This window comes from Rhagoletis zephyria, unplaced genomic scaffold, assembly GCF_001687245.7.
Source record: "Rhagoletis zephyria isolate East Lansing unplaced genomic scaffold, Rhagoletis_zephyria_1.1 Rzeph_scaffold_02150, whole genome shotgun sequence".
NCBI lineage: Eukaryota > Metazoa > Arthropoda > Insecta > Diptera > Tephritidae > Rhagoletis > Rhagoletis zephyria.
In genome coordinates this window covers 4792-19225 of record NW_016159234.1, presented here as the reverse complement: position 1 = coordinate 19225, position 14434 = coordinate 4792, and the positions used below count along the sequence as shown (strand labels likewise).

General features: G+C 38.0%; 1 protein-coding gene across 1 annotated transcript; it reads left to right on the top strand.

Annotated features, from left to right (window-relative positions):
* Positions 1-4316: 4316 nt before the first annotated feature.
* On the top strand, positions 4317-4864 carry LOC108366113 (cyclic GMP-binding protein C-like; the record flags this gene model as incomplete). The annotated part of the gene is made up of 2 exons (XM_017620412.1): positions 4317-4365; positions 4433-4864. Coding segments are annotated over exons 1-2 (481 nt in total), but the record flags the coding sequence as incomplete, so codon positions are not given.
* Positions 4865-14434: the final 9570 nt, after the last annotated feature.

Below are 14434 nucleotides of genomic sequence, written 5' to 3'. Positions count from 1 at the left end.
ACCGGTGTGCCTTATGAAGGTGCATACACTATACTAAAAACTTTGTCGTGTCGGTACCTCTGCGAGTATTCTGCAACTAATTGCATTTTCTGATACCTCGCGCAAGTTCATGGCATGCGCGATGGTGCTGGTGGCGGTGTTGAGACGCATATGCCGCAGCAACCACGGCCTGCTACTTCGCGATTGCTGCCACTTCTGATTTTGTGGTCTCATCACTTACAACTATCCTGGAGCGTAGCAATTCACGGCGAATGTGGCTTTTTTTTGGCCTACACTACACACAGAGTCTCATACGGCCGCACGCACGCACACATAAAATCTCTACTTTGTGTTATTGCGCCAGAGTTTTGGTAGCAGGCAAAATAATTTCATTGCTGAGGTGCGCAAACTTTACCTGCGAAAATTGTTTTGTCTTGGAATGGAAATTTTAATTAAGCGAAGTGAGATTCAGGTGCAAATAACTGTTGCTCTTTCTGCGGTTGCCACACCAAGCTTCTACATCAACATTTTTCGAAAATGTCTTCTCCAGGATTTGACGTGAAAATCTGGTCATTGCAGGACTTGACCAGGTCTGAAGCCACACTGATAAGGTCTAATCAGTTGGTTCGTGGAGGGCTTATTCCGCTTGGCAAAGTACACTCAGATTCCAGTCTTCAGGCATTTATTCATCAGACCAAATTCTGCTTAAAATCTTGTACATGCGCCGTCCGTCTCTTCGCCGCTAGCTTTGAACAGCTCAGCCGGTATGCAGTCGGCTCCGAGGGCGTTTTGGTTTTAAGCCGATCTATTGCTGGTTTCACCTCGCATTGGTCGTGTGGAGGCACGTGAGCTTCGTCACTACGCATTGGCTCCGGTTCTTATTCATAAAAAGAACCACCTGTTTCGCTATTCAAAAGTGTTACCTCCATATCTCAAGTGTACTTTGGGCATCTATTACCAGATTTCTATCCAGCCAGTCCCGGTCTTAAAACCACTTCATTGCTTCCTTATTTTCTGATTTCGATCCAAATTCCTACCTGCCAGCATTTCAAGTTTCTCGCACTCAGGCCTCTTAAAAAAGCGTATCTCTTCCCTCCTTTTTCCCGGTGTTGCTCAATTGTCGCGCGCGTCGCCATGGTCTGCAGGGCAGCTTCGTATGCTGTAAATTTTTCGGCGTCAGATGCGTGGCGAAATTTCTCGGCTGTCCGTTGCGACTGCAGCTTTGCGACGTTGAACTTTGGCAGCGTTGCCCGACGTACGTTCTTCATTGCAATAAAGCGCACGCGGACCTTAGCTAATCCGAGGCGATGTTGGTTCCTCGGATAGAGCGCTCGAAGCGTATCTTTCGTCTATCACTTTAAGATCAATTTGGTTCTTCGTTCTTCTATTAGGGGAAAGTCGCTATGTCATAAAAAAAATAGCGCTCGGTAGCTGTTTAACTTTCTAACCGGATCTACGAAATTTTTTCCGAAGCTGTTACAGTATTAGTAAATCCATGCAAGCTTTGCGAAAAATTTAAAGAGCTTGCGCCTGTTTCACCAAGTCGTGACATACTCACATTACATACATACATATGTATGCGTGCAAATTAGGGTGGCCCAAAAATGCATGTAAAAAGTAAAGTCGGAATTTTTATGCTCTCACCCCCTAGGATTGTTCTATACCGAAAAAAATTATACCCTTATTTTTTATTTGGAAATTAAAAAATATTTAAAGGTCGCTCAAAACGCGCAAAGTTTCCCATGTATTTTGTGTGGGAAAAGAGAACTTTTCGTGGAAATGGCATGGAGTTCTTTAAAATCAATATTTTTCGATCGAAAGACTTTGTTTCTCTTCAACAGATTCCCAATAATAAAACCCAATAATTTTTTTTTTCATTTTTTTCTTAGTAACTATATTTTATAGGACCGCCAAAACCCCTAGAAAATACTAGAAAATGCAATGGGGGGGTAAAAATCTTCATTATTAATAATTGGATATTGTTATTGGAAGTATCCTGAATAGAACCAGAGTTTTCCGATCGAAAGCATTAAAATTCCGACTGTACTTATTTTGGACCACCCTAATGCACATATGTCCTTCGAATCACAAAATTTTGCATAAAATATCCTCCTTTTGATTTGCTTGTTTCTTAAATTGCTGCTTCTACGAGCCGGTTTATTCTACAAGTGATACGAGTATTACGGTTGTTTTGTGTTATTGCTGTAATAATGATGCCAACAAGCTTATGACCTACAGAAGCAGCTTCAATGCCGCACTTGAGATCATTTCGAGTGCCAAAATTTTGTATCAGGTTGAATATGATTTCACGATGACTTGCCAAGTTTTTGAATTACAAACGATTTTTGACACATTTTCAAGCACATCTAGAAACCTTTGTACATGCTTACTTATGTACATACGCCACCTGACAAGCAAAAAGCCGTAACTAACAAACTTTTTTGTTGCATAAAATTTGTAGTTCGATGAAATGCATCAGAGTCAATCAAAAAGTGAATTTTTATATCTAGTTTTTAACAGGAGCTGTTCGCACTCGTCTATTTCCGTCTCACTCTTCTTCTTGCGATAATGCTCTCTCAAAGCTTAATTTTTCTCTGCGTCGACTTCTGGTCATACGAAATGATGCGGCAGGTTAAAGATCAGTATCTTCCTCAGCGGCGCGCCGGTACATAGGGAAGGTAATTATGATACCAATTCCCGCAGTGCTCATGGTGTTGAACAGTGCTTTCTACGAGCGCTGAGTAGTGAATCTGTTGGCTGTCAGTTGGGATTGCAGCTTTTTCCCCCTTAAGCTCTTCTCGTGGATTAAGGCTAAAATTCTTTGCGGAACAACGGGTTATACGTATTTTGACTGCAACAAGACAGTGAACCCGAATCGATGTTATGGTTCTCTAAACGTACATATGTCAGGCTATATTTACGGTCAAACGGAAAGAAAAAACCTCTCGGGGAGAGGAAGTTGATGTTAGAGGACAGTCGGGGTGGTGGATCTGACTATAGTGTCACGTCATTTCTCGGATTCTTTTCTGAGCTGCCACTATTTCCCATGAATTACTCGAACTCCAAGGTGAAACAGTATTAAAAAAAAACTATACGCAACAAGCCTGATGATCCTCAAAAATCATCACTCCTTGGCCAAGCCAGCTCGGCAGAGATCAGTTCGGCTTTATCAGCAGCCACTGAACTGCCTACCGCTATTTTCGGCGGAGCTATGGAATACGCGTAAGGAACTTTGTTGTAACCAGACCTTTGTTAGCAGCCTAGGGTCTGAAATCTCTTCTCTCAATCAGTGTATGCTCTGCTGCCTCAGGGCCAACTGAAGTCGTTGTAGCGCCACTAAACCTCTTTCTCTTTTTCACGTTTCCCAATGCTCCACATGGGTTCGTTACCGCATTTTGCTCAGGGTGCCCGATCGCGGACTGACCGGTTGCTTCGGACTGAATCTTATTGAAGCCGACATTGGATATTGGACGATGAAATTTTAATTTCTTTGAGCGATATTCCAGCGGACCCATAATTTTGAAAAACGCTACAGTTTTCAATGTAACTTTTTCTTGCACATTTTTAAGATCGAATCAAAGAAACCTCTTTAATGGAGCCATTAATACGAAAAAAGTTTTTTTTTTAAATTTCGTTTCGCTGTTTTTTTTCTTACATGGATTTGCCAATGGTACTTTACAATAGGTACTCGTGCACCCAGTGACACATTTACAACGCATCTGAGCATAGCTTGTGCGAACTTACATACAATTCAACTATTCATTAAGCTTTCTGTTCAATATTCTCACGTAGATTTCGTTAGCACAGAAACATGTGTTTGCATACGTACTCTCTTGTTCAGCGTCTTATTAAAAACATTTTTTTTTTTCCAAAAACCAATCAGCTTTATTTTCTTTTCCCGCTTGCAATTGCGGCTGGTGCTACTTAGAAGTATAACTTAATTGAGCCCTTAAGGCAATTCTGCGTACATGGCTGTCATTATGCGTGAAGCGATTGTTAAGTGGCGCGTGAGTACTTTCATCTGCGAACATTCCAAAAGGCTTAATAATGACTTTTAATTTAGAAAAAAAGTTTAAGAAGAATTTCACTCTTACCAAAGAAGCAGTTAGAGAAGATTTTTTTTTTGAAGTTAGGAAATTTGCATATCATCTTGGTTTCTAAAATTTGGTCAACAGCAATGTGAAGCAGGTTGGTATAAAACCATTGGCTAGAGACGATATTGGAACATTTGTAGAACGGGTGTAGCGCTGTCTTAACTGCTGACAGTCGAGTGCGCCTAATATTGGCGGAAGGAAATAATTTCATTGAGCAAAAAGTTTAATTTAATTTAAAAAATTATGCTGAAGCTGCTGTTCATATTTCTAGTAGCGCAATCGCTTGTGACAGGTAAGTGCAGTTGAAGCTATCTCCTACTAATTATGGATTGCAAAATGTAACTTCGCTTCTACCTTAGCCGCGCCAAAAAAGAAATCTAATAATGAACGCGTTGCCGCGCTATTCATCAAGGATAGTGAAAATGGAGAGCTGCGTTTTCTGACTGGCACCAACTCTGTCAACCAGCTGATTACACAGTCGCAGGATCTGCTCGAACAGTTGCGACCCTCGGATAGCTCTAGCAATACTATTACTCCCATCTATATAAATTTGAATGGCGGAAATGCTGCAACCACTTCGCCCACAACTACGACTGGTACCGCTACGAGCACCGGCAATTCTGGAGCTGCGAGTAATTCACCGATTGTCGGGCTGCTGCCGCAAATTGTAGGGCAAGCGGTGGCGGCTGGTGGAAGTGGTACGGGAACGAGTACTACGGGTACTACTACTGGGAATCGGCGCCGCGTAAATCGGCGTGGAAACAAGCGTCGTCGAATCAATCGTAATCCAGGTAATCGGCGACGTCGTCGTCGCCCAGCAAATAGGACACAACGGAAGCCGCAAGCTGTTGTTGTACGACCACAGCGAGGCTAAAGTAGATTGAAGTGCTGATTTTGAAAAAAAATTTAGAATAAATATTAACTACATATCGAAGAAGTGACATTTTACCAAAATGTATTTAAATTTATTTAATTTGTAAGCCTTGAAGATCGAATTTTTCGAGGAATACCTGACTGTTTAAATTTGATCGCTCACTTAGGCCAACGTGAAGCCATTTGGCCCATTGTGAAGCCAAATGCGATCATCGTTCTACTACTATGTGGCGACACTCACTCGGGACCAAACCATTTAGTTAATGAAAGGAACAATGACCATGCTTTTGTATTAATCTTGGCACTGCCGCTGTCTTGTAAATGCTTTATACTAATTTCGTCTACTTCTTCTGCGGATCTTCAGCTTTATGGACGTAAATTAAAGAGTGACCTCATTTCCTTTTTAAGCCAAGAATAGAGATGTTTGCTTTTTTGTTCTTAGAGGGTCACGTTAGCCTAGCGATTTCACAGCCGGAGAGGTTTATACAGCGTTCGTTTGCTGCTTGCATTGTACAGCTTTTAGCACCACCGCGGAAGGAAGGGGATACTCATATCTTTCCTTGTCAACTCGTCAGTTTTGGAGTTACACACAATATCTCGGTGTCTAAACAGCCATATGAGTTGGATTCTTTAGAGCTGGGCCGTCTAGTTAGAGATCTCCCACATTCAGTAAGAGGCTTTGTATTTTCAGATAAGATGAAGACCTGTATTTTCCCCTGAGGACTTTAACTAAGTGCAGAATGATAGCCATCAACACTGGGGAGAATACTCCTTCTCCGACATTTCCGTCAAGTTTTGCGCCATCAGTATACATCATTAAATCGCTGTTATGTGGAGAGGCCTGGTTTACCATCCTGTAGTTGGTATGGTAATTTAGTAATTCTAGTGAAAGTTTTAGATCGTATAAAGTAATCAGTACTTGTTGGTATCGGTATTGGTGCCATCGTCCCTTGGATTTTCGAGTGGCGAGACTTGTCATGAATCCCAGAGCTTGACTCTCTCAATCTAATGAGGGAGGCGAAAGATCGTGAAGATTGATCGGTGAAGAGCATAGTGCTCCACTTATACAAAACTCCGCGCTACTTTGTACCCTTTAGAGTTATTTAAACGCTAACTATGGCCGTTTAGATCCAGTGCACTATTCTAGACGAGAAACCCGTCAGTATAGACCAATCGTCCTTATACATGTGAAGAGCGCCTTCCAATTGCAGACTGTCCAGAATTATTCCAAGATACTTATCAGAACGTTTAAATTTCAGGCTTTAACTATCGAGTTTGAGGCGTGTACCGTCTGATGAAAAAGACTAACTCAGTTTTACATCAAGACCACAGACTGTTTTGTGGTGTCTTAAGTAGAAAAGAGGAGATGCTTGCTACCTGCTGCTTTCGGTTGAACACTAGTTTGACCTCTGTCCATATCACGTCAATGTAATTGTGACTTAAGCAGCCCACCCCTTTTCTTTTTCACCTACAATTTCATTGATAAGCTGTTGTGTGGCTTCTACTTGTTATGGAACATTTACCGAATCATGTTTGCACTCTGGGAAGTGGTCATCTCAAAGCAAGTTAACGGTTTCAGAACTTGAATCAGTTCAACAGTATAGAGAGCATAAACACCTTCTTTTTTTCTCGGCGAATGCCTTGATTAGTGCTGCCTGGCGGCTCCAACAAGATTCTAACTAAGCATTATTTAGGTAAAAGAACTGTGCTCTTCACGCATGCGCCATCCGGTGATATTTGCTCATTTTTTAGATCCACATGTCCTTGACTTTCTGCAATTTTCATTTGCCTTTTGGAACGAATAGCTGATATAAGGGGTGCTTTAACAAATAAAGTTTTATTAGATGAAAGAGCTTTGCAAGGCCATCAGTAAAGAGTTGCAAATGTGCGTTGATTTTCAAATTGTATTTGCCTGCTGTCCGACAATAAATTAATACTAAATACTACATTTCGTAAGTAGTTTAAGCGGGTTTTGAAGAAGGTACTAAATATATTATACATACAAAAGTGTTTAAATAGTAAAACACTGCCAAATACTAGCTTTTAAAGAGCTCCTTAGTCCTACACAAAATTGCAGATTTTTTTATTCAATAATAATTGGCGCACAGCCACCACAGCTGCATTAACAGATAATTTATTAGTTTTTGCATTGAAGCCAATTAAATATTCTTACTCGGGCGAAAATGTTCTAGAAAGCTAATAACTCGCAAATAATTAGTTGCATTAATAACTTACTTATTGGCGGCGTTGATTGCCTGGACGCGCTTATAATGAGCAAACCAACACAATAAACACTCAGCAAAAGTAGCTGTGCAACTCTTAACAAATATGCAGTTTTCCCACATATTTCCTTTGCCAGCAACTAATGCGAAGCGATAAGACTGGAATGTCGCCGCCGAACGTACATCTATGACATACTCGACTATACAAAAAAGCTATTCGGCATTAAATTTATAGCATACAGTGTTGCCATATAATTATAATTGACGCCAAATGCCAAAATATCGTCGGTTTTGTGGCAATCCAATTGGAAAATATATTTACCTACAAATTTACTGTACCATGCAAAGTCTTTTCATTAGTGATTTCTAAAAATAATTAGGAGCATTCTTGTCAGCATATCTTATTTCATTTAATCTCCAATGGTGTTAACGAAAAAGTGGTTTGGAAAATTTCGTTTTCTCTCATCTGAATTTCGACTTTCTTCATCTTAATTTGAAATACTAGTCAATTTTATTCTTATGTTGGTCTTATTCGATGATCTTTTTGTTTTTCTGGTAAGATTTCAAGGAGCAAAACTGAACCAAAATAATTTTCAGGCTTACACCAATAAGAGAGCTCAACCTTCATGGCTCCAGTTTTGGGCTATACGGTGTAAGCATCTATACCAATTTTTCCTATGCCTATGAAGAATTGCCTAAATATAAGATAACGCCCTTTCTGGTGATTATTTCAAGCGTCTCAGCTGTCGATAAATCAGATCAGGACAGCTCCCGAAGAAGTAATATTCCTTTTCCATTCTAAGAAAACAGTTAGCAGTATCTCCCTAAACAGACCATTGTTGAAAGCAAAGCTCTGGCACATCAGGGGGCATCTCGAACTTATGGATAAGACCCAGGCATAAGTTGATTTACCAGTACTCTCGACGACGTACCAGAGACTCTGGCACCATGCGTGTCGTAACTGGAGCCCAATAAGTAACAAGCCATCGCAAATAAAGACCTTCAGCTGCCACCAGAGACCTTGCGTAACTCTGCCACAGCTTAGGTCAGGATACTGCAGTCGACTAAACTCGTATCTCACAAGACTCCACCCCGACACACCAAATATGTGCCTGGCTGTAAACGCTGTAGGGGAAGAACTTACCTCTACCTATCTGATCATTTTTTTAAACTCGTTTAAAACTGGAAACTGTATCAATAATGGCAAGATTTATGTGTTCTCTCCTATGTACGCCGAAATCCAACTCAGATTTCAAAACGACTTACCTCCTGCCAACACGAAGCAAAACCTCAAATCGGTAACATCTAATTTCGAACAGATAAATGCTTTTATTAAATGCATCATTTTGACTTTGAAATAAATGGGCAACTCTGCTTGCACCATTGCATTGCCAACCCATGAGTTACTTACCGCTAGTTACATACATACTTACTTAGTATAACATTGTAGAACGTATCGCGCAAGCGCGTGGTCTGCGGCTGGCGCCGTCTTCTAAACCATTAACCGGCTTGCCAGTAAACGTACTCAGCTGAACTATCGATTACAGTACTTAAATACATATGTATGTATGTATGTATGTATGTAGCAACAGCAACAATCAAGCAAGCAATTAAATTGCTTTTTGCCCACTTTTATGGTCTTTGCAACAATCCGCAAGTCAAATGTCCCGAGTAAAGTGTTGGCAACACGTCAACGGCATTTATGAGTTGGTTGACACTAATCAAAATCAACAACCGCACAACTGCCAGCACGACAACTACGATACAACTTTTTTACTCCTCCATTGGGGCATTACGCAAATTGTGTTATGTGGCTTCTTACGGCGCGCACATAAACATAAACATACATACATGAATACACAAATTACAAGTGGAATTAACTTGATTGCCTTTTGTGGGTTTTGCTATTTAAATACGACATACATACATACATACGAATGTACGAACGTTCTTTCTGCACACATTTTACAAATTTATGCGTCCTTACTTTGTCAAATTTCCGCTGCCCAGTAGGCGGTCCCGCCGTCCAAGTTTACAATTTCAAAACTTGGCCTCACAACCAAGTTCAAAAACTTTCAATGGCTCGGTTGATGTGGCTGAGTAACTCACGAACTTGTTTCTGGGTTGTCACAGTCAGTCTACCACTACGAGTTGGCTCACTTGCTTAGTTCTACGATTTTTTTGGTTTTGTTTTTATCGTTGCGGTGCTCTGCTTAGTCCTGCTCACCCACATAATTTGTATATACATATTTTTGTAATGATTTGATTTGAAATTCATTTGAATTATTGCTTGCTTCCTGTTTCCGGCGTCCTTCTGGCAGACACATACAGTTGCATAATACATACATACATGGCAACTTCGGCGTGGACATTGCCGCAATGAAAAGAGACTTAATAGAGCTGTGGAAGTGGTGCACTGTGGCCTGCAGTGCACTGTTATCAAGTGAGAGAAATATTAATTTATGTACATATATTTATCTTTTTTTGCGGTATTTCGATAAATATCTCACTTTTAATTAAATATTAAATATAAACCAACATAAAGTCAGTTGTAAAGTCATAAAGGAATCATGCAGACGCAGTTTGCTTGCTTTTTACAAGTTTCTAAAGAATGTACACGAAAAAACTGGTCGCACATAACCAAGCATAGCTCGGTTAATCATAACATTAAAATAAAAATCGGTAGACACTTAAAAAGCTGGAAGCATTTTCCACCTTACTGCATCATTTCTTTTTAGTAACAAAAATCAGTGTAGAAACGAGGACCAAGAAAGAAATCGATCGCGAGTTAATATTGCGCAAAAAGCTGGAAAATCCCAGCATGTTCCATAACGACATCGCAAAAAAGCTAAAATTTCCAAAGTCTACCGTTACTTATGTGCTTAAAAAATACAATGAATGTTTATCTTTAAAAAGGAACCCTGGTAGTGGCAGAAAAAAAGGATTTGCTTGCGAAATTAAGGCAAAGGAAGTGTTATCTGCTTTTAAGAAAAATCCTGGACTTTCGGTAAGAGATGTCGGCAAAAAATTAAACATGTCGTCTTCGTATATACAAAAAGTATGCAAAACAGCAGGACTACGTTCTTACAAAGTGAATGCAGCACCTAATCGCAACGGTAAGCAAAATTTGTTGGCGAAACAATGTGCCACGGAAATTGTACGACAGTCTCATACAAAAATTTGGCTGTATTGTTATGGTGACGNAAATGGCTTTAGGATGGTAACATAGAAACAAAGTGTATTTTGTAGCAAAAGAGGTGAATCCACCTAATTGTCCAGAGCATCGGCCGATCGAAACCTACTGGGCCGTTATGAAATCCAAACTTCTTAAGACCCACAAAGCTGTAAAAAACGCACAACAATTCAAAAATAAATGGCAGCTGGTTTCCAAGGAAATCACTGAAACTTCTGTGCAAGGACTAATGAAGGACATAAAGTCAAAATTGCGATCGTTTGCTTATTACAAAGAGAATTAACTCTTTTTTAACGAATTTCAATAAAACTAAGTTTAGATGTAAATATCGTTGAATTCCATTAATATATTTATGTTTTAGAACGTTTTAACTGTGACCAGTTTTTTTCGTGTACATTCTTTATATAAATATCTTCATACAAAAATGAGCTATAATACCTTTTTTATGCTTTTTCGAATTCAGCACAAATAAAATTAAGTTGGTAATGTGACATACCATTCGGTCGGCTAGAGCACAATATGTAAACATATACATATATAGTGTTAAATAAAGTAAATATCTAAATAAAAACGTAAAAAATTTAAAAAAATTCATAAATGTTTTTTTATTGATATTTTATGTCCAAAAATAGTTAGTTACAAGCTAGTTGACACCTAATGCTCCACAAAAATAGTTAGTTTTTTTCGAACAAAATATTCTGGTAAATGTCTTTCGACCCACCACAGTCTTTCGAAAGAAAAGTCTTTCGTAACACAATTGTCAATTCTGGCAACTATCTTGCAAAATATTTACTGTCCTTCGAAAGACTAATTGATGGATTTTTAGCGAGGAGCTCTTAGCATTATGCGGTTCGCCTTAAGAAGTTGTATATATTTTTCTTTCTAAAACAATAAAAACTAATAAATAAAGAAAATTAAATAAAAAAGAAATAAAATGACAATAAAGCAAAAATAAATAAAATATGTTTGAAAATTAAATGAAAAATTTGTTTGTTTCCTTTTAAAAAATCTAAAAATTAAATAAGGAAAAGGAAAATATTAAATGGTAGAAATAGTACTCAAAATAAAAAAAAAAACAACAAAATTTTTATATTTTTAAGACAAAATCCAAAAATTAAAAAAAAAATTAATTTAAAAAAAAACAAGTTAGATCAAAAAATAAAAACAAATTATATTAAAAAGAAAAATAATAATAAATAAAAAAAGTTTCTAAAAATTTAAGTAAACAAAAAGAAAAAATTGTTTTTAAACAATAAAATCTAAAAATTATGAGTAAAATTAAACTAAAAGAAAAAAAAATTCATTTAAAAAATTGCAGACTAAATAAGTTCTGAAAAATTATTTGAAATTAAAAAGAAATGTTCTTCCTGTTGTAAAAATAACATCTAAAAATTAAATAATGAAAGAAAAAAATTTATTTTCAAAAAAAAAAACATAATTAGGAAAAATAAGTTTCAAAAATCAATGGTGATTTCGTTTCTACCAAAAATTTCGCATTTTGATTGGCCCTTACTCTTTTCGTGTTCGATCCCAAATTAAAGGCAAATCGTGAGAAAATTTTGTGTTCGTTTCTTAAAATGTCACACTCTTGCAAGGCAAAAAGAGCACATTCTCTGTCCTTTGAATTTTTGTCAACGGAGATAGTAGTTGTCCTGAAAATCAGGTAGTTGTTTAAAACGACAATATTATAAATTACGTGAGCTAGGCAACAACAAGAAAGCCAAAACATGCGCTTTGACAGGGCTGAGTGTATCATCGAACACATTTTGCTACGGGGAAGGGCAACATTTTTTGGAAGAAGCGAAATCACCATTAATTAGATTAAAAATGAAAAAAAAAATATCTCCTCGCGATGACTTGCATGCAAAATTCCTGACCTAACTCGATAACAGATCGGTGGCATTTATAACCTACTATTTCTGAATTCAGTGAAGTTTTACTTGGGGATTTTAAACTTTATTAATCAGGCTAGGGGAAACTTAAATCTATAACTAATTAGTTCGACTTTACAGTACACAGCCACCAACATTTTATTATTTACGATTTTACCCATCCCTGTGAAACAAGAATTTGTCCACTCACGATTGAATCCGATGCTCATTCTTCCCTTGTGGAAGTTGGTTGAATCAAATTGTGCGAGCTCACCCACCATTTTTCGGTGACCCATTTCTTAATTACGTTAAGTCTGATGGCAGTGCTGCTTACAACTTTCCTCATGTATAAGTATATTATATGAAATTTAAGGTAAATTTCTCGTTTCCACTACATCTTGCATCAACAGTAGAGGGGCCGCGAAAAATAAATTATATTTCAGACCCCATTCTTTGCCGACCGCACTAGTATTAAGAGTAAGTTTATATTTAGTCATTATAACTTTAATAACCCCTTCAGAAATTATAGCTTTTCAGTTAAGTTTATTATCCAAGGTGAAACCTAGGCACTTAGCCGGTTCAGTTCTTTCCAGTCTAACATACATAACTAACATAACATATATAGAAGAACACCGGTGTTAACGAATTTCAATGTCCAACCTCTCCACTCTATAAATTCCATTTAAAATTGCTAGCTTATCTATTTAATGTTCGCCTATTCATCCCAAATCCCTCTGCTTTCCACACACACAACGATTTCATCTTACAACTTTTCAATATTTGAACAAACAACGAAACAACCAAAAACCGATTACTTCGGCAAAACTTCATAAATCATTTGCGGCGAAATGTTTAAAGTTTGTTTTCCTTTTCTTTCTTTTTGATTTTGAGTTTTTCTTCTAATCAAGTTTCATTAGTGACCATTTGTACGCCTTTGGGCAGTTGGCGTGAGTGCAGATCTAAAACTTTGCCATTGCCAACTTTCCGAATTTTAATGATTTTCCAATAAATAATCAACATCAAGCTGAAATAACTTTGTGGTGGCATTTTGTTTTTTTTTTTTTTAATTTTTCTTTTTTGTAAATAGTTTATTGTACTTTCGCGCAACAGCTTTACGCCTTTTGTTTGCAGTTCACCACACCATTTTAGGTTGCAACTTTTTGTGTTTTGCCTGCGACGACTCAGGAATGTGCCAGAAATGTAGAACCAACCACAACTCAAGCACAAGGCCATGCCAAATCGCCCAAACTACTAAACTTACTTGCCATTAATTAAAACAACTTCAATATAAATCACTAATTTTAATTTTCAGTTTTGTAATTGCAAAATGCAACGTGCGACCATTAAATGACGCCTACATGCGGTCAGTAGCCAGCCAGACCGGCGCCACAAACAAGCACCAGCCAACTCGCAAGTACAAAAGTGGTATGCATAAACATATTTGAACAAGCCATGCATTGAATATGCTGTAGAGCAGAATCGAATATTCTAAGATCAAGCATTTGCCAGGCAGCGTCTGTGGCAACTTGATTTAAAATATGCAAATCACAACAACTGACAATTGACTTCCAATTGCTTCGATTGTAGAACAACTCTATCTAGGTATGTATCTGCTAAAGTGGAACACTTTCAAGAAACCTATGATTATGTACTTGTAGGTACGTAGATATGTATGCATGTGCTAGTATAAACAGGGTGTGTGGAGAAGGGTGCCGGAGTTTTGAAATAATATTTAATTAAAATAAAGTGGCCAGAGCATTTTGTACGCAATTCTTTAATATTAAAGGCAAACATGGTAAAGGGTTTATAAATTAGACGTTGCCGAACAAGGGACACTGCGTCCTTGAAGAGCTTTTGTATTTATACCTATAATATGTAACTGAACTTGAGAGCCCAAAATACTACCAGCTTCCCTTGGTGTGATAAGTGTCCCTAATGATAAGCGGTTATCCTGTGGGCGAATTTATGTTTTGTATGCTTAGTCAGAACAACGGCGGACATTAGTACATAACGTGCTCCGTCCTTTTCGTCTTCAAAACAAAAACAGAATTCTAGCTCCATGGTCAGGCCAATTTGGTGAGCTGCCTGATGTTGGCTCTACCACTTCACAATACTTACTAGTATTTGTAAATACCGAAAAATGCCAACTGAGTTGGCAAAAGAGTTTTGTTCCCACAAGGGCATTCGATGCGCCTACTGTCG